Source organism: Emydura macquarii, unplaced genomic scaffold (assembly GCF_026122565.2).
Source record: "Emydura macquarii macquarii isolate MOO-44397 ecotype Brisbane River unplaced genomic scaffold, CSIRO-AGI_Emac_v2 contig_705, whole genome shotgun sequence".
NCBI classification, from domain to species: Eukaryota; Metazoa; Chordata; order Testudines; family Chelidae; genus Emydura; species Emydura macquarii.
In genome coordinates, this window is record NW_027130842.1 from 2552402 (window position 1) to 2571268 (window position 18867).

Consider the following 18867-nt stretch of genomic DNA (forward strand, 5'->3'; position numbering starts at 1 on the left):
CCAAAGAAGTAGATTGCATCATGAAACAGGCCACCCCAATACCCCAAGAGAACTTGCTTCAATACAGAAATAAATCCTCCCCTGACCACACACTCCTAGTTATGACCTAGCACACTGGAACCCATACAGGGTATCATCAAACAACTACAAGCCATACTCAATAAGGACCTCATCCTGAAAGAAAGCTTTTCTTAACCCCCTCCTCTGGCCTTCAAACAACCCCCTAGCCTCTCTAAGCTCATCATCAACAGGAAACTCCCCTCAGAGTAGGACACACCAACTCAAAGTGACACCAGACTCTGCCAAAACAACAAATGCAAAACCTATAGACTTATGTCCACTAATACCCCCACAACACACCTTTCAAGATCCATGGTCCAAAACATTCCTATCACAATATGTGATGTACCACATCCAGTGCACTAAATGCTCCAGGACAACTATGTGGGTGAAACCAGACAATCACTATGCTCTCAAAGGAACGCACAGAGGAAAACGATAAAAGACAAAAACTCCATATCATCTGTGGGGGACACCTTTCATAGAGCAGTCACTCTGTATCTCACCTATCAATCCTCATCCTCAAAGGAAACCTGCACAACACTTTTTGCAAAAAACAAGCCTGAGAGCTTCAATTCATAATTTTGCTAGATACTAAAAATCATGGACTGAACAGAGACACTGGATTTATGGCTTATTGCAACAATCTGTAACCCACTAACAACCGCCCCTTCCTTTCCTTCTAATGAGTAGAAGGGTGTTAACTTCATCTCAAATGGTCCCTTGAAATGTGTGCTAACTACTTTTGCTAAACGATCTGTACCTTTCCTGGACTGGAAGAAGAGCTCGGTGAAAGCTTGAAAGCTTGCTTCTCTCACCAACAGAAGTTGGTCCAATAAAAGATACTATCTCACCCATCTTGTCTCGCTAATATCCTGGGAGCCACAGGGCTACAACAACACTGCATATGGTGAAATCGACGTTTCCAGAATTTACTGATAAAAATTTAATCCTTCCAACCCTAAAAATAGTTCACTTTGCAAACTTGTGATAAAATTAGAATCTGTTCTTTTATCTGTTTTTCATAGAATCATAGAAATATAGGGTTGGAAGCAAGCCTGAGAAGTCATCTAGTCCAGTCTACCATGATGAGGCAGGACCAAATATACGTAGACCATCCCTGACAGGTGTTTTTTTTAACCTGTTCTTAAAAACCCTCCAATGAGGGGGATTCCATAGCCTCCCACAGAACCCCAAACCAGTATTTTTCTATTTTATTAGGAATTTTCTCTAACTGCAAACATTGTTTAAGACTTTGGTAAGAAGTAAAATAGGTCATTTCCTGTCAGGAGTGAGATGACAAAGAGAAGAGAGAAGAATCTAAGAAACTGAAACTTGATGAATCAACCTGCATTTGTGCTTAATGGAATGAACAATTTGCGATAGAGCACTTGACTACGGCATTATGAATGTCTGACTGAGGTGACGAGGTGAATATTTTCAATTCCCAACAATAATCTAATTGATATGAAAAGTTCTGATTCTCACTTCATAATAATTTTTTTTATTGTAATGAAATTGACACTTTTACAACGCCTAATTCACCCTCCTGAAATAGTCAAACAGCCTCTGATTGTGCAGATGGTTAAAGCAGATACAGTAGTTGTCTACAAAGTGGACACCATTATAGGCCATGCCCACCTCCATCTGATAATATGGTCAATTAACAAAAACAATGTTTTAAAGCAGAATTTTTCCTCCATTTAAAATCTCGTTTCCAAATGAAGGTGGGTCAAAACCAATATGGTCAATTAACAAAAACAATGTTTTAAAGCAGAATTTTTCCTCCATTTAAAATCTCGTTTCCAAATGAAGGTGGGTCAAAACCAGGACTTCAAATCTCAAAATCTATGAATTTTCTGTCAGTAATTCTAATCCAAATGCCCAGATCTGAATTCACCCTTATAGTATTGGTTCCAAGTTAGAAAGGGTTTTTTTTTTCCTAGTTCTGGTTTAGATATAGAATAATTTCATGAGAACCCTTCTCATTATAGTCCAGGTTTGGCAAAGTACTTAAGAACGTGCTTAATTTTAAGTATGTTCTGAAGTCCTGTTGACTTCAATGCTGAATCAGAGTTTTTGGTCTGAAATCTCATGAGAACATTCATGTGATTTCCAGGCCATCAAACTTGAATCCTAATTCAACCCTTGACTTAAACATAATTTGAATCTGGATCTAAATACCAACTCCTTGGCCTATCCCTACTTGTAAATGATTTTGTGCTACTTGCCTGATAAATAGATTAGAGGAAACCAAAGAGTCACAAATAAGTGAAGAGTAGCTAGATCAATTTTCAAGTATAAACTGCTCCCTGGATAAAACTAATATAACAAGATAACCAAAATATAAAAAGGTACAAATATTTCAGACAAATTTTATTTGATTCTTTTATACTATATAGATTAAAAGAAATAAAACCTACACATTTTGGACATAGTTTTAAATATAATGGCTATGTACATGGAGAACTATAAAGAAAGCAGAAAACGAACCCAATTAATTTTACTATATCACAAACTATTTTTAAACATTCTGACTGAATGGCTTTTTCCCTCCTCATATAATCTGGTAGATGAAGTATCATCATCTCATTAAATTTCCAGTGGATTTATCCAATCTCCTTTTTGAGAAAACACTCACGCGGTAGCTGTGGAAAGTCAGCTCTTCAAACATTCTTCACAGAATTCTTTCAACTCTTATCCTAAATTGAGCTTTCCTTTGATAACAGGCTTGCTGCAGTGCTGCTCATTATGGCCTGATCCAATGCCCAAAGGAGTTAATCAAAGGAATCTCACTGGGGCAGATCCCCGTGGGTGTAAAGAGTCATAGCTCCATGGACCTCAGCTTACCCCACCTGAAGATCTGTCCCATTGACTTCAACCAGTATCCTGGCAGTGTGTCTCACGCACAACACTTAAGTAGTAAATAGCATTGTTTACAAAAGCAAAAAAAAAAAAAAAAAAAAGTGCAAGATTTTACAGTCAACCTCAGTAGCAGCAAAAGTGACAAATGTGGAATGATGAAAGTGAAAAATCAATGTTAGTGGACTAAAGAGGAATGATAAGATTCAAGTCATTACCCAGTAATAAAGTGTACCGCATTTTAAAAGTGAGCATTAAACAAACAAATAAAAAGAACAAACACCCACCATTTTCCATTTGCTCTGAAATGAGCAACCCTTCCAAAAACAACCCTTCCTTTCTTCCCACAAAATCAATATTCAGGTTCACACACACACTGTCACAATCTGATAAGGCAAAAAAAGATCCTTCCATTGCTGAGAACAGCAGCAATTTACAGGGCTCAAAACGGATTTTTCTGTGTGTCTGCATGTGTGTTTATCTTTTATCATACCGTGAACATGAATGCAAATAAAATCAGTTTTGCAATGTTATTTTGCCACATTTTTCTAATTTATTCAATTAAATGATTTATTTTTGTACTGAACAAAATTCATAAATACATTATCTAGGAGAACAACAGGTTTTCGTCTTGTCCATGAAAAAATAATGCTTTCAATTTTTCACATTTTAAAACCTGTTGTTTCATGTTTTTAAAGAAAATGCAAGAAGATCGAAGTGACATCTGAATTTACAGAATGTCCACATAGAAGCTACATTTACAAGAACCTGATACAGAAGCCTATATTTTGCCCCCATAATTAGAGTTCTCTGCAATAATATTTAAACCCACAGGTTTAAATGAAACCTCCCATGAGCCCTACTTGTAGAGCAATGAGATGTTTATTTTTCAAGTATTAGATCCGTAAAATGTAAAAGATTAGTTGCCAATTTTACATTATACCTTTTTAAACCAAACACCCATCTTCAAAAAAAAAATCAGGCCCTTTACCCCAATCAGTCCATTACTGTCAGATTCCAGTGCCTTTTGTCTTGAAGAATGCGGAAAATATTGATTTGTGAAAAAGAGCTTGTTGGAAAAAAGCCATTTTAAATAATGCATGTGAAGCATGATTTTCTAGTGGTGAAAACTATTAGATAGAAAGATAATCCACATCTATTCTCCATCACTTCTTCTGCTGGTTCTACGAAGGTCCTTTCAAAAAGATATCCATGAACTTTTTAGAAAACCGGAGAGAGAAAATAAAACACTCCTTCATAGTATGGAAGGAACTCCATAGGCAGCAGAGATGCTTACTTCATCTTTGGCTCTTCAGAAGAAACGATCAGATAACTTCTATAATGAAAGGCAGTAAAAAGGACAGATTAGCAGATGGCAGTGATTTTTATCTAAAAAAGTCAATTTAAAGAGCTGTTTCATTGGCTGATCCTTTTACTCAAACATGGAAAAAGGAAATAATGCAGGCAGCAGATTTAACTTCAGATATTTATTACTCAGTTCACACCCAATATATAAAAAATTCTAGTCTGCTTCTTTACAGAGATTCACAGTGATTCATGCTGCAGCCAAACCTTCCGTATCAATGTCAGAGATAACTCAATGACCAGGAGACTCTTCTAGGGAAGGGTATTCAGGATTCTTATGTACAAGGCAGTAACTATTTCTCCCCCGCTCCACGGAGAGAACATCCACAAGAGGGGCACAACTTTACATTTGGATAATTGGAACATAGTGCCGAATCACAAGCTGGTAATACAGTGGCAACTAATTATGTCACAGCAGAGTTCTCTTGATCATGCAACAGCTGAAAAGCTTTGTGCAAACATTATAAAACATTCTCATGAGTGGAATTGAGTGAAATTTTTCATTCGAAACCTTTTTCAGCAAAAAAAATGCAGATACGGAAACACAACATTTTGTGAATTTATGTTGCTTTTGCTGAATTGTTTCAGTTAAAAAAGAGCAAAAAAAATCTGAAAAAATTGAAATGTTTTGATTTTTTGGGTCAAAACAACTTTTTGTTTCCAAAAATGCATTGGCTTGCATTAAGACACCATCAAAAACATTTTAAAATGGTCAACATAAAAATGTAACATTTTGCTTTATTGAAACAAAACATTTCAATTTTGTCAAAACAAAACGTCTTCTTCAATCTGTGTGACGGAGCGAGAATTTTTCATAATATTCTGTATGAACATGGTGTATGCCTCAGGTGTATGCTTAACTAGGGGGTGGGAAAAGGTTGTTTACTCTTTGCAGAGACCAAGAGAGCTGGATGTGACTGACACCTAGCTGCCTGAGGCCTGGGCCCCCATGGCCAGGCAGAGTCGGAGAAGACAATAGCCACTTCAATTGCACAGGCATTTGGCACCTAGCAACTAACAACCATGGATGGTCCATCCTCTGCAGGAAGCCAGCCGGGTGTGACCAGTTGGAGACCAAAGGGCTTAGGAGAGTCAGGTGACAATATTTGTCCAGGAACAAGGACAAAGGAGAGCCCAGGTGAGGTTGTTTAGTGTGGGCTGCTAGAAGTAGGAGATGATCCTGGACTGAGACTGAAGAGGGGTCAAAGGGCTCTGGATTAACCCAGATGGACTATGTTCTAACTTTCTGTTCTCTATGTTAACTAAGGACTTTCTACACTGTGTTCCACACATCTAATAAACGCTTCAGCTTTTACAATGCTGGCTAAGAGTCACTCCAGTTTAAGGGAGCTGGGAGTGCATTGCGCCCTTTAGGTGTACAAGTCTCTCTCTCAGGTATCCAACTCAGGTGGACTTGCTGAAGGGAGCTAATGGTGTGAAGCGGGGGTGCTGAATACTCCAAGGTTCAGTCCCCTGGAGGCAGTGAAGTGAGTGTGTGACCCTAAGTGAGAGTCTGACATACTGAAGGAGTCCTCCCAGGGACTGTTCCAAAGCACTGGACCTGTGGATCTGTGACTGAAATGATTTTTTTTTTCAGAATTGCCCGTGAACTGAAACATCTGTTTTTCACACACCTACATGCATGAGGCAAATATTAACTAAGAACCCCTTTTTCCTCCTGAAATTAGGTTAACATTCATGATTCTCATAGCACTACGCATGTACATATGGCTTTGAAAACACATAGTATGACATGTTCCCTGCCCCATAGATCTTACAATCTGAAGTGCTTAAGTACTTCATGGTTTCTCTCATTTACAAAAAGGTTACAAATTCTAATGGTCCAGAGAAAACCTACCTGCTGTTTGATGTGTTTGAACACTATCTACCTGAGGCAATGGCCCTAGAGTCCCCTTATCTTCGAAGGCTAAAATTGGATTCAAAGGAATTTCAGGGCTATTGCTTCCATCATTGTTCATGGCATCTAATCTGGATGGTTTAGATCCAATGGGTAAGTTTATGATCTCTTCGAAGTTGTCATTCTGCATAGACACTCCATTTTCATTTGGTTGTTTTCCAGGATTGAGATTACTGGAAGAAAAAATAGAAATAAATATCTTGCTATTACACATTCTAAGCATACTGGAATACAGTTGGTCAAGAGCTGAAACAAAACAATCCTCACATTTTAAAGACCATTTGTTTTCATATACTGTATTATTATTCAGTACAGTATTTGGAGTAGCAACGAACTAATGAGCTCTGCATTCGTTTTCATCCTTATGAGCAATCACATTTTTTTCTCCCTAAGAAAATTTTTTTTAAGGAAAATACTTAAGTCCAGATCCAAATTTGGAAAATGACTCCCCACTATCTAACATATCCGCCTGTTGAAGATAGACGACACTTACATGTATGTCTTTCTGTTGATCTGTCAGAACCAAAATAATTACTTTGAAAGAAATGCATTAAGTAAAAGCAACATTATAAGTAGAAGAGAAGTCTGCGTTCATCTACAGTGATTTTCTGTATGCTATATTAAACATTAATTACAGAGCTATCATGTTACACAAGCCATATTTAGAGATAATCTACACTCTAATTTTGTTCAATAAATGTCCTATTTCAGAATATGACTGTGTCCATTAAGCCTGCTGATGTTATACCCCTATATTACTCATAAGTATGACATAATTTGCTGCACCATAGTATCAATGGACATATCATGGCTATGGCAAGTGACCCACACAAAAAGGAAACAAAAGAAAGAGAAAGGTAATACAACCCTATGTATGTACCTAATTACCTTTGGTACTTCTAAGGCATTCATCTGTTACCTTTCTCTGCTCTTTACTTCTAAAATATCTTGAGATTGACATTCTTTAAGACTGCAAGTGTCTTTCTTCTTAATAATGTCAAGTACTTTCCTTTACAAGGCTTGCAGAATCTCAATATGTCTCGCCATTCCTAATTTTGTAGGCTCTGCTCGTCCTGCCTTGACTACTGTAACCTTCTCTTTCTGACCTATTTGACATCCTTCCAGATGTGAAACTCATTTATTGTGTCTGCTACTTTGACCATCCAGTCCTCCTTCAGATTCATCACCTTCTGCAAGTTCCTAGTCCTTACCTTCAAGGCCTGCTCATCTTTGCCCCATCCAACCTCTCTGCCCTTGTCCTCGTTCACTCTGCCCAAGCCAATACCAACATCCTCAATGTCTCTCACTCAGAACTGGGCCTTCTTTCTTGCTTCCCCATATGTCTTTCTGGCACCCCCTTCTTGACCGTCTGCCCTCTCCTCCTCCAAGTCCCCCATTAAAATATCTCTTCTCTGAGGCCAACAAACCCCAATATTTCCCTTTAAGCAAAAGTATTAAAAACACCAAAAAGCCCTGATGAGCCTTGATTGTGAATGAATCACTATCCTAAACCTCCATGTTATCTTAGTTTTATAACTTCTCTCCTGCTTAACACACCCCAGTTTTCAACATCTGATTCTGCTACACTTATTTCCGTTGAGTGGTCCCTCATTCCATGTAGGAGGATTATGGTGTTACTCATTGTGAGAACGGCAGCATTGTGGCTTAGATTTTAAGATCCTTGGGGCAGACATTGATCTTTATTTGTCCATAAAGCATTATGTAAACTTACAGTAACGTATACATAAATAATAAGACCCTTAATTTGGGTCCTGGCAACCTAAAGCACCTCCTTTCTATTTGGACCATACCACAGCTGTTGAGATCAGCTGGAATGCTCAAGCTGAGAGTGTCCAGATTCGTATGTCAGGGTCTGACATCTCTGGAATTTCTTTTCCTCCACCCAGGTCTGACAGGGCATATCGATTTTCTCAGGCCATTTCTGAGCAGGTGGTTTGGTATTACAGGGTGAGTTTTCAGTTGATCGTAGGTTTGAGAGTCTTTTTAATAACTTCTAATTGGCACATGGTTTATTTTTATTTACTGGCTTTTCTATGGTGTTCAGCACTTCACAAACATTGATGAATTTATCCTCACAGCATCCACATGAAATAGTGAAGAAGTATCATTATCCTATACATGTGGAATTGAGGCAGAGAGATTAAGGGATTTAACTAGGATTACACAGGAAATCTGGACATCAGGGATTTGAACCCAGGTCTTCTGAGTGCCAGGCCAGTGCCTGAGCCACAAATTATCCATCCTCTCAGAAGACCACCCCCTTCTTCACTTTGTTGACATGCTAGGTGGGATTTTTAAATGACAGGGAATGTAGTCTAGTGGATAGAACATTGGACTGGACACAGTAGATATGGGTTCTATTCCTGGTTCTGCCAATGGCTGTCTGGAAGACTTGGGCAAGTCACTTCCATTCTGTGTCTCAGTTTCCCAATCCATAAAATCAGGATAATGATACTAATCTTGTTTGCAAAGTGCTATAAAAGAGCAAGTATAATATATATATTGCTTGGCTAAGTGATGATTACAGTGTTATGGCTGGACCTGATAGATACTTAAAAGTATATGAAAGGAGTAAACATGAATGAAGAATTAATTTTTTTGATCACTCATCTAGGATTAGTGCCTGGAAAACTTTACTGGTCCTTAAAGCATTTGTAGTGATCTGTCAAAGTATTTCTATACTTGGCTGTTCTTGGATCTTAGGAGATGCTGGACCTTAAATAACGACTGTCATCTGATTTATTAACATTATTTTAGCAGAGCCATCAGAAGTAGAGATTAATGCTTAACCTTAGATCTTAATTTTAGATGCAGGATTCCAGGCTTTTGGATAAAGGCTGTACCTCTACCATTTCCAGAGATAGCAGGCTCTAAAACCAGGGCAGTAATGAAGAAGTGGAGCTGTGGGGAAGGCAAAATAGTCAGAGTAAAGGAGTTTTAAAGGCTGATAGATCACAGAACGCCAGACTGAGACTATATCTACACTCACCATGAAATTCAGTGGCAGTCGACGGGAGATATGCAAGCTACTCTACGTAGCCTGCATATTTCCCGTCCACTTCCTAACTCCTACTTATCACAGTGTCTTCAGTTCACTGCGCTAACGGGAAATGCCCTCCCATCAACACAGCATTATTCCACCTGGCCGATGTGGATTAGTAGTGCCGCTTTCCGGGTCGATTGAGCGGGTCTCCACTTCTGCTCAACTGATCTAGATAAATCTATCTGACGGTGGAGAATTTGCTGCCATCAATGTAGACATAGCCCAAGAAATTAATACTGTATAAGCATTGGTAACCCAGCAGCATTTTTTTCAGCCCAAGACTCTACCCTTTCCACTGTCACTGGTCCCTAGTAGTGCCTTTTTCGAGACTGGCCTGGACTTAACATGGTAAGAACCAAGCACGGGCCCAGTGCAAAGATATTTGCGGATGGTACAGGAAGGTGGAAGTAGGAGTACTGATATGAAATTAAGAAAAACAAAAGGCTTAACTTCAGAAACATTCTTAACAACATAGTTCATTAGACAGTGAAACATTCTCCAAAGATAAGGGGCAGATAGGACATAATTTGGGTAAAGAATTAGAAAATATATTGTAGGCAACAATCTTTTCCTGGCAGGGAGATGGAATAGGTAACCCAACAGGAGTTATCTAAGTTCAATTTCTATGATTCTATGGTATTGCTTATGGATACCGTTCAGTGAATTAAGGGGAAAAAAGAAAGCAAAGCCCAGCTTTGGTGCCAAAATTTTGAAACCCCGGATGGGCCAGGGGCTGACAGTTCTGGGCCTCCCCCATTGCAGCTCAGAGGTGCAGGGTCGCAGCTGGGAACTCCAGGTCTGCGAAGGCCCCCTGTCGCCATGTGGGGCTGGCAGCTCAGAGTTCCAGGAACCCCCGCCACCTGCAGTGGCTTTGAGCGCTGGGGCTGGTGGCTGGGAGCTGTGGGGTCCCAAGCTGCTCACCATGGCAGAGAGCTGTGAGGAGCCCCTTGCTGCGGCAGGGAGCTCGGGTCTGTGGGTCTCCCCACCACCCATGGTGGCAGGGAGCTCCAGAGCCAGTGGTTCAGCACTCTGGGTCACCCTGCCACCTGTAGGCTGGGAGCTGTGGGGCCGGCGGCTGACAGTTCTGGGTCTGCAGAGCCTCCCACTGCCTGTGGTGGCTTGAAGCTAAGGGGTCCCCTGCCACCTATGGCAGCTGGGAGCTACAGCTTGGGCCCTGCCACCCCAGGGCTGAAGCAGAAAATGTCACAGAAGTCCTGGAAGTCACTGAATCAGTGACTTCCAGGACCTCTGTGACACAATCTTATCCTGAAGTATAATCCAGTGTAGACATTTAGTAAATGTTCACAGTCACTCAGTAGCCCAAGCTACCATGTTGCTGCCTTTCTTTATATAGAGTAATATGTTCTGTTTTTATTGTTGGAGCTGTGTCATGTTGATTTATTTCTTACCCTGCTCTGAGGTTCCTTCTACTCTGCATATGATGCTCCATGACAGTAATTATTAGAGAGTCATATGTTGTATGACAAACATCAAGGTGCATTTAAGATTGAGAAATAATTAGAATTTAATAACTGCCTTGTACAATTATGAAACGGCTTTGTGAAGTTCATCTAACACAGTTCAATGTTCAGTGTCACTGACAGAGCTTCTCTCAGGAAAGGCATCCTTGTCAGTGTGACAAGAGACTAAGTATCCCTCAGGCATGTAGAGATATTCATGGAGGATGATTTCCTTCTTTAATTAGAGCCAATCATACCGCAGAGCATACTGCCCTTTAAAGTCTGTTGGCCAGCTTCTTACATTCTGATTTTTCATTGGTATTTTGGCTCCTGCTGCATAAAATATGAACTCACAATGGTGTAATTAGGTTTTCTGCAATGCAACATGAGAAGAGCAAATACTGAAACTGAGAAAAACTGACAGCTCAAACCTACAGGACACCAGCCTTTACTTGACTAAATACAAATGTTTTCAAGCATTTTTTCAAAGCGATGTTTCAAAATGTGCACAACTTGCCCCATGGCAACAGAGACCTGCAATGATATATGTCTGGTTTCCAAAACTACCTTTACAGGGAATGAATGCTTTTAATCAACACAGGATAATTCTCTAACTCACATCAAGTAATTGTCAATTGATCAAAACAGGTTAATACTCTGTAGAGTACAAAGACAACTTCACTGGTTAAAAGCAAAGCAGTCCATAAACACAAGAAAACCACTGTGGTGAATGCAAAATTGTTTTAGAAAGCATTTTCTGAACTAGGTGTGCACAGCCTCTCTCTCTCAATAATATTTCAATTCTTGGAAAGGAAGAAAGAAACATTGTCCTTCCCCATTAAGATTTAACAACTACAGTATTTTCTGGCAAAGAGCAAATTTACTTTCAAATAATATTGTGAAGAGTAAAAGTGCTATGGTTTTACAAATTTCATCACTACAACCAGATAAAAATGGGTAATTTCTAAATAAAATATATTCCTTTTCAGAGCATTGGGGAAGAAAAAACAAAACAGTGGAAAAAAGAATAAGGTCTAGCTTTAATTTACTTTATTAAATAAATGAGACTATGAGATAAACTATGTTATTTTAACATCCCTCATCCTCTAAACTCTTTATAATCCTCCTGATTATTCTCACCTGTCCATATTTACTGTAGGTTGATGTGAAATGACTACTTGTGAGTGGGTTACCGGTTCCCCATTGTGTGGTGATTCTGTCACATGTTGAAGCTGAGATGCCACTACAGAGTCTGAGAGAGATGTGGGACTGGTTACTAGAAAAAAGGAGAAAGTTAAAAAAAAGAAATCCACAAAAATTTAAAGAAAATCCAGAAAGTAGGATTAAAAAAAAAAAAAAAAAACAACCCAAAAACAATTAAATCCTGTACAGTCAAGAACACTTCAATCTGTAATAATACATATCAAGTTTGGGTTCCCTCTTAAGAAGTTCAAATAACCCAGACACAAATGAATAAACAAAATTCCAAAGTGAAATGTATTTCTTTTGAATAGCAGTAAATCTCAGCTTTTGGCCTGTGTTACACAGGAGGTCAGACTAGATGATCACAATGGTCCCTTCTAGTCTTGGAATCTACGAAAATGCTGCACATAAAACAAACTTATTTCCATTTAGGGAGAGTGTGATATTCTCACGTTTCACTCCACAGACACACACGAACAGGATGACAAATGTAACTGCCCCACCTGAAATCAACAAAAGCAGAAACTACAACTTTTTGTTATATAGTTAGGTGGGGGAGCAATTAGGGATGTAGTTCATGCCTTCTAGGACAGGTACTGCCATTATCCCACAACTGTGCACAATCTTACCAAAGATTGTAAAACCTAAGAAGCAAGTTTTTGAGAGAGAAGGATAAACTTTCAATCTTAACTCTGGCTTTTGTTGACTGAAGACGCAGTGTTGTATAAATAGATGTGACTCATTTTGCTTTGTAAAACATGCTGAAAATCCCCCTCAGAAATTAAGAAATAGTGCCCGCCCCACAACTGTATCAAAACGCAATAGGTAACTGGTGGCCTGGGAAGGTGTTGGCCTGACAGTTCTAAATTTATCCAAAAAGCAAGCAGTGCAAGCTTCTCCACACTGTTCTAGCAGTGTGCCTCCACTCCTGACCCAGAAGGCTCATCACTAGATGTCAGTCGATGGGATTTAGATTCCTAAGTGCCTACATCCCATTTGAAAATGAGATTGAGGTTCCTCAGTCAGTTCGGGATTGTGCTGCTGAGCGCAGCAACACCTACATTCCTTTAGGAATCTGGGCCTAAGTTCCTATTATTTTTATTAATAATAATTATAGTTGGCTGTAATAGAGCACCTTCCCTCTGAGGATCTTGACAGCGTGCTTAACCTACTATTTATTATTGACTAGACTGGGTGTTTACTCTCAGGCCTGTGTCAGAGCATCTCCAGAAGGGATTATTTTTCAGGGACACTCCTCAGAGTCAAGATTCCTCAGGAGCTTCAGCTTTGCATGGTGAGAAGGAAGAGAATGTATGCTGCATCACATGCAGAATCCTCCCCAGCCAGCCAACTCCACTAGCTGAGAGAGGAGGAGAAAACAGAGCCCACGCACGTTGCATAGGCAGCCTGCACTCAGACTCACAATATGGGTAAGCTCTGCACAGTGGCAAAGGGACTGGGGGGGACTAGTCACAAATGGGCTCTAAATAAATTCATCAAGTAGTCTCAGGTAATTACTTTTGGATATTTTATATACCCTATATTATTAACTATTACTTATTCAGAACTATGAAGGTATCGATAAGTGACAAGTGCTATTAAACATTATGACTAATATCAAATTTCAGCCAGGAGCAATTTGTTTTAATGACTGAGATAAAGTAAAATCCTAAAAATAGGGGTTAATATGGAAAATCCTGAAAGAACAGGCTCTTATAGCTGTAACACCACTATAGTAAAATGGTAGAATCAGCACTTGTCAAGCTCGATCTAACTATCATAATGAACTTGTTCATTTTCACTATAAGGAACATTCCCACAAGCGAAGAGAAAACAGACATTTTCTTGCTAAGCGCTGAGCTACATAGCTATAGAAATATCTTTCTACATACCTATAGCTAAAAAAAAAAAAAATCTGAGAAATATCTCATTTAGAAATTTTAAATAATTAAAATAACTAAAATCTCCAAAAAATTGAGTGAGTCCTTTGTGCCCTTGACATTTGTTTCAGTTAGGCTGGATGGCAAAATTCCAAAATCCTATCTACTTCGATTCATATGTGTGTTCTTGTATTGTGCTAAGAGCAGAGTCAAATGCCATACCTGTTTCTCCAGTAACATTTGCCTTAGATAGCTCTCCATTTTGCTGTTCATTAGATTTCTATAAAGGAAACACAGTTTTGTAAATTAAAAGAAGCACTGGAGGAAAGTGAAATATGCCCGGCTGTTTATATGGATGATGAGATGTTGCATATACCTTATCTACAGCTTCTGTGCGCCTAGTTCTTTTCATGATCTCCTCAAGTCGCTACAAAGAAAGTTACAAAGGAAAATGTTTATTGACATTGACTAAAAATTCACTCTAAAACGCATAATCTTTGGTAATATATTAAAACTGCATTTACTGAAAAAAGGCAAATCGCTTCTATTCTATAACCTCTTGGGACTTGATCCGAATCCCATTAACTCAATGGGAGTCTTTCCATTCACTTCTCTAGGCATGTATCAGACCCTTAGTGAATTTCTGAAGCAACATTTGCAATAACTCTGTCAGTATTTCTACAATGCACATGCAAATAAACAAACTGCCGAGATGTACAGTACTAAGATTCCCTGTATACATTCAGTTACCTTCTTCCTCTCTAAGCGCTCCTGTTCTTCTCTTTGGAAATGCTTTTCACGCTCTAACCGAATCCGCTCTGCCTGTTCTCTCAGGCGAGCATCTTCTTCTTTCTGAATAGTGGGAAAGGAAAAGAAATAGGGATTTATCCACAATGTAATGGCTGATCCACACTGGCATCTGTCAATATTTGTATCACATTTTCATTTACAACAATCTAACAAGGAACTTTGGGGTTATGTCATCAACAAAATTTTCAGACTCAAATGCAGGTTTCTTAATTAATGTCTGTGTTCCTCTTTCTTCTCCTAATTTTATGTAAATTAAAAAGCTGGTAATATTGTTTGGTTCTGCATCTGTCTTATGATGCATGCATGAATGCACAGAAGATGACTAATGAAAATGCATTTTCTAACCTACAAGCTAGCAAAAGTGTTCATGAGACTAATGTAGTGGGCTGATGGATGCTTTTGATGGGGTCAAAAGAAAACAGCAAACAGCAGAATTCCCTCCTATTCTCCAGACACTGTCATTGCTTAATGAAAGCAAGGACAAATAGCCATATGCACATATAGAACAGGCTTTCATTTCCTGTTTTTTTAAATTAAATGTAAGACTCCCTTGGGAAGTATTGTGTGAAGGGCTTTCTCTATAAGATAAGACTGTCTTGTTTTATTGGAGGCACTATAATGGTTCCCTAGTTAAGGGTGCAGTGAGATTTGCATTTTATCAAAGAGGTTTCATCCTGTTTTTATAGATGAATATTGTAGAGCATATGCCTCAATTTACAACCCATACTCAGAGTACAAAATACATTTTATGAAAAATTTCAAGTAAATGTCTTCATTAGTTTATACGTTTAATCACTTTAATACAGTCCTTTAAGTGCAAGTATATATAACGTGTGTTTTGTATGTATTCTGGTCAGACTACATTTATATATTTGTTGAGAGGATGATATCATTCATGTTTATGTGGCACCCACATACTAAAGTGATGAAGGTTAAGTTTTAAGTATGTAGATAGAGAAAAGATGGATCTAAATGCTTTTCATACATTAAATAATTTAGCCTCACAGCAGCCCTGGTAAATCAGCATTATCATTCCCATTCTACAGATGGGAAATGGGGGCAGAAAGCTCAAAGGCCCAACTGTGATACTCTTACATTGAGTGGTACACCTTCCTTCTTGAGCAGTCTGGCTGATTTCAGTAACACTACTTGAGGGGTAAGGTGTTATTCAACATAAGAGTACCAACATCTGTTCCTAAATCATGAGCCCCATAGAGGCAGTATTGGAGTCAGGATTCGTTTTGGATTTCCTTCCCTATGCTAAAACCACAGCTTCTCTCATCTAGGCTTCCAGAATTAACTCTGAAAATTAAAGTTACCTTGGCATCTAGCATGTTAAAACTGTAGGGCCAAATTCTCCTCTGTTATAACTCCACTGAATTCAATGGAGTCTCGCCACTAGAGAATTTGGCCTATAGTACCCAGGGGCTAATTTTAAATTAAAAACAAACCAAAAGTTCTACAGATAAAGTTCCACCACCTGCTAGATTTTTCCAGGGAGAAATACATCCCTGCTGTTCTGTACCATCTATGAACGTAAGAGTCAGTCTATATGTCACCTTAAATTTTTAATATAATCTTCAGATCCAAAAGAAAATCTAGAGCTACCCATGACATTATTAATCCAAATCATCATCACACAGCCTGGTATAAAAACTCCATAGAGAAGCATACTTGTTTCTGAATGCGCTCCGTCTCCTCCCTCTCTTTCTGGTTTTTGTCTTCTGCCTGCCGGCGTAGCGCTTCTTCCCTTTCTCGCTCCTGCTCTGTCTCCCTTTGCTTTCTTTCCACCTCTTGCCTGCGAGCGTCCTCCTCCTCCCGGCGAGCTCTCTCTTCAGCTATCTTCTGCGACAACTCCTCCTTTTTTAGCCTGTGACCATGAAAGACAAGTGTAAGAGTGTGGTAGATGCAGGGCTATGGCAACAGCAGTCCAGGTCAGGGGACAATGAGATGTCATTTTGTTATTTTATTCAGCTTCTGAATGAATAAAATGTAACACAGGCGAGCTTTAGTGACCAAGGCAGTGATTCAGTTGGTGAGTGAAGCCATGGCGTGGCACAGCTGTGCCGCTCTAAGAGTACTCATGTGGCTGCATTATGCTGATGGGAGAGAGCTCTCCCACTGACATAATAAAACCAGCTCAATGAGCGGCGGTAGTTATGTTGGCGGGAGAGTAGCGCTGTGCAAATAAGTGCTTATGTTGGCAAAACTTATGTCGCTCGAGGAGGTGTTTTTTCACACCCGAGTGACAAAAGTTTTGCAGACGTAAGTACTAGTGTAGACATGGCCCGAGACATGCATCATTTATGTCCAGAACTACTGGAGAATACTTCATATTAAATGAGAAAAGGTAGAGGTCTATAAACCACAGCTATTAGAAATGTAAAAACACTTCCTATGAAGACCCTACTATATATAGCTATGGACACTATTATAGCCATGAGGATGAAGACAGCCATGGGCAGCATCCTCAGCTGGTATAAATCAACATAGCTTTATTGACTACAATGGAGATACAATGATTTACACCAACTGAGGATCTGTCCTCCATTACCCATGTTTAAAGCACTAAATGCACATATGAATAGATGGGACCCATTTGTTAAGCAGTTTTTCAGATTTTAGCCTCATTATTTTTCAGCTTGCATGACTCATGTAAGCAAATCTTGACAAGATACAATAGTTCCTTCAGTCTGGATTTTCATGCTTCCTTTCCTTAAGGATTGGTTCTGAATCCTCAATATTAAACATTACAGTAGGTACCAAAATGACATAAAGACTAAAATCTATCTTCTCCACTGAGCAGATTTGGATGTCACCTTTCAGTCTCTTCTCTCTCCTTCCTTTCTTGCTCCTCCCGTTCTCGCTGCTCACGGGCCAGCCTCCTCTTTTCAGTAAGCAGTCTCGTTGCTTCTTCGGGGTCAGTAGTACCTGCCGAAGTCTTGCTAGAAACAGGGGATGGTGAAGCAGCTGGTGGAGTGGGGGGCAAAGCTGGAGCTGCTACCGAAATAGGCAGAAAGGGAAATTCATCCATACAACGCTATATCAAAAACAACCCTAAAAGGTGTATAATTTAATAAACCTCCCGGGGGAGGGGAGAGGGGGGGAATACAATTTCAAGTACTAGAGCTTTTACTCTAAAATATTTTCAGGCCTATAGGGATACATTAGAAGGAGTAGAAATCATTATCTCCAGAGGTCCAGATTTCTTTGGAGGGAATTTTACCCTCATGCACCCGCAGGAGTAGTTGCTGTCGAGATGGAATTCTGCCAGGCAAGGGAGCAGCTTTAAACTCAGACTGCGGCAAAACAGGACTTCTGATGGTGGAAAAAGTCTAGGAGAGTTTCTGAATCAGCCCATTTCCCAGGTGGCCTGACACCGCTTGGGCTGGTCTCTCCCATTTTTGTATGAGTCCTGGCTGCAGTGCAGGGGTTGGGGCAGTTTGTAATATTGTGTCCTCACTTCTGGCCAACTGTCTGCCATCGGGGTCCTGAGCCGGGCTTCTGCTAATGCCATCAGGCCCTTCATTTTTGAAAGTGCACTCCAATTAAGGAAGGTCTTGTGAGGTCTTTAGCTCACCGATCAGCACTGGTGTTGCAGTTATTCGGCTGTTACCCACATAAGCACTGATCCTGCAGGCTGTTCCATGCAGAAGCAGAGATTCACCCATAATGAGCAACCTGCAGGATCAGGGCTTAAGATCACAACATTTGAAACATGCTTAGCACATTTTATCCTAGAATCTTAAAGAGCTTCACAATCATTAATTAACTCATCCTCAAAACACAGCAGGACATTGATATTACACACTCTTTACAGATGGGGACACCAAAGCATAAAGTAACTTGCTCAAGTTCACACAGTGAGCAATTGACAGAGCTGGGAGCAGAACTTAGGAGTCTGGACTCCCAGTTCTCCAGTCAAATCACTCCTTTTCTCATTCCAAAAATGTTGAGAGAGTAGCCTCCTTGAGGTCAACTGTCCATTTACGGCCAGTTGCATAGACAAGCCATCTCCCTCCTTCCTTGTAACACGATGTCATGCTTGTTATGTGCACCCCATCCTCAATCTGAAAGCTGGATTGGAGTTTGATCTTGCATACGGTTTTCAGAGGACAATTTGCAGGTGCAACCCTGACCCGTCTCGGTCCTATAGCATAACCAGTGACAACACTGACAGTTCTGATTTGTGTCTTATAACATTTATTACTGTTGTGTAGTTTTTCTTAAATAAAATACTAGGTC

At 39.6% G+C, this 18867-nt stretch overlaps 1 protein-coding gene across 2 annotated transcripts in view; it reads right to left on the bottom strand.

Moving 5' to 3' along the window:
- Window positions 1–2434: 2434 nt before the first annotated feature.
- Window positions 2435–18867, bottom strand: part of MAP7 (microtubule associated protein 7) — a 145660-nt gene continuing 129227 nt past the window's right edge. For both annotated transcript variants that reach the window (XM_067542292.1, XM_067542294.1), the window contains 8 exons: window positions 17442–17622; window positions 16297–16492; window positions 14563–14664; window positions 14189–14239; window positions 14035–14092; window positions 11870–12005; window positions 6146–6378; window positions 2435–4258 (listed from right to left, as the gene is read on the bottom strand). In XM_067542292.1, coding sequence (XP_067398393.1) covers window positions 4248–4258; window positions 6146–6378; window positions 11870–12005; window positions 14035–14092; window positions 14189–14239; window positions 14563–14664; window positions 16297–16492; window positions 17442–17622 — 968 coding nt within the window. In that variant the 3' untranslated portion in view covers window positions 2435–4247. The remainder of the gene's footprint in view (window positions 4259–6145; window positions 6379–11869; window positions 12006–14034; window positions 14093–14188; window positions 14240–14562; window positions 14665–16296; window positions 16493–17441; window positions 17623–18867) is intronic.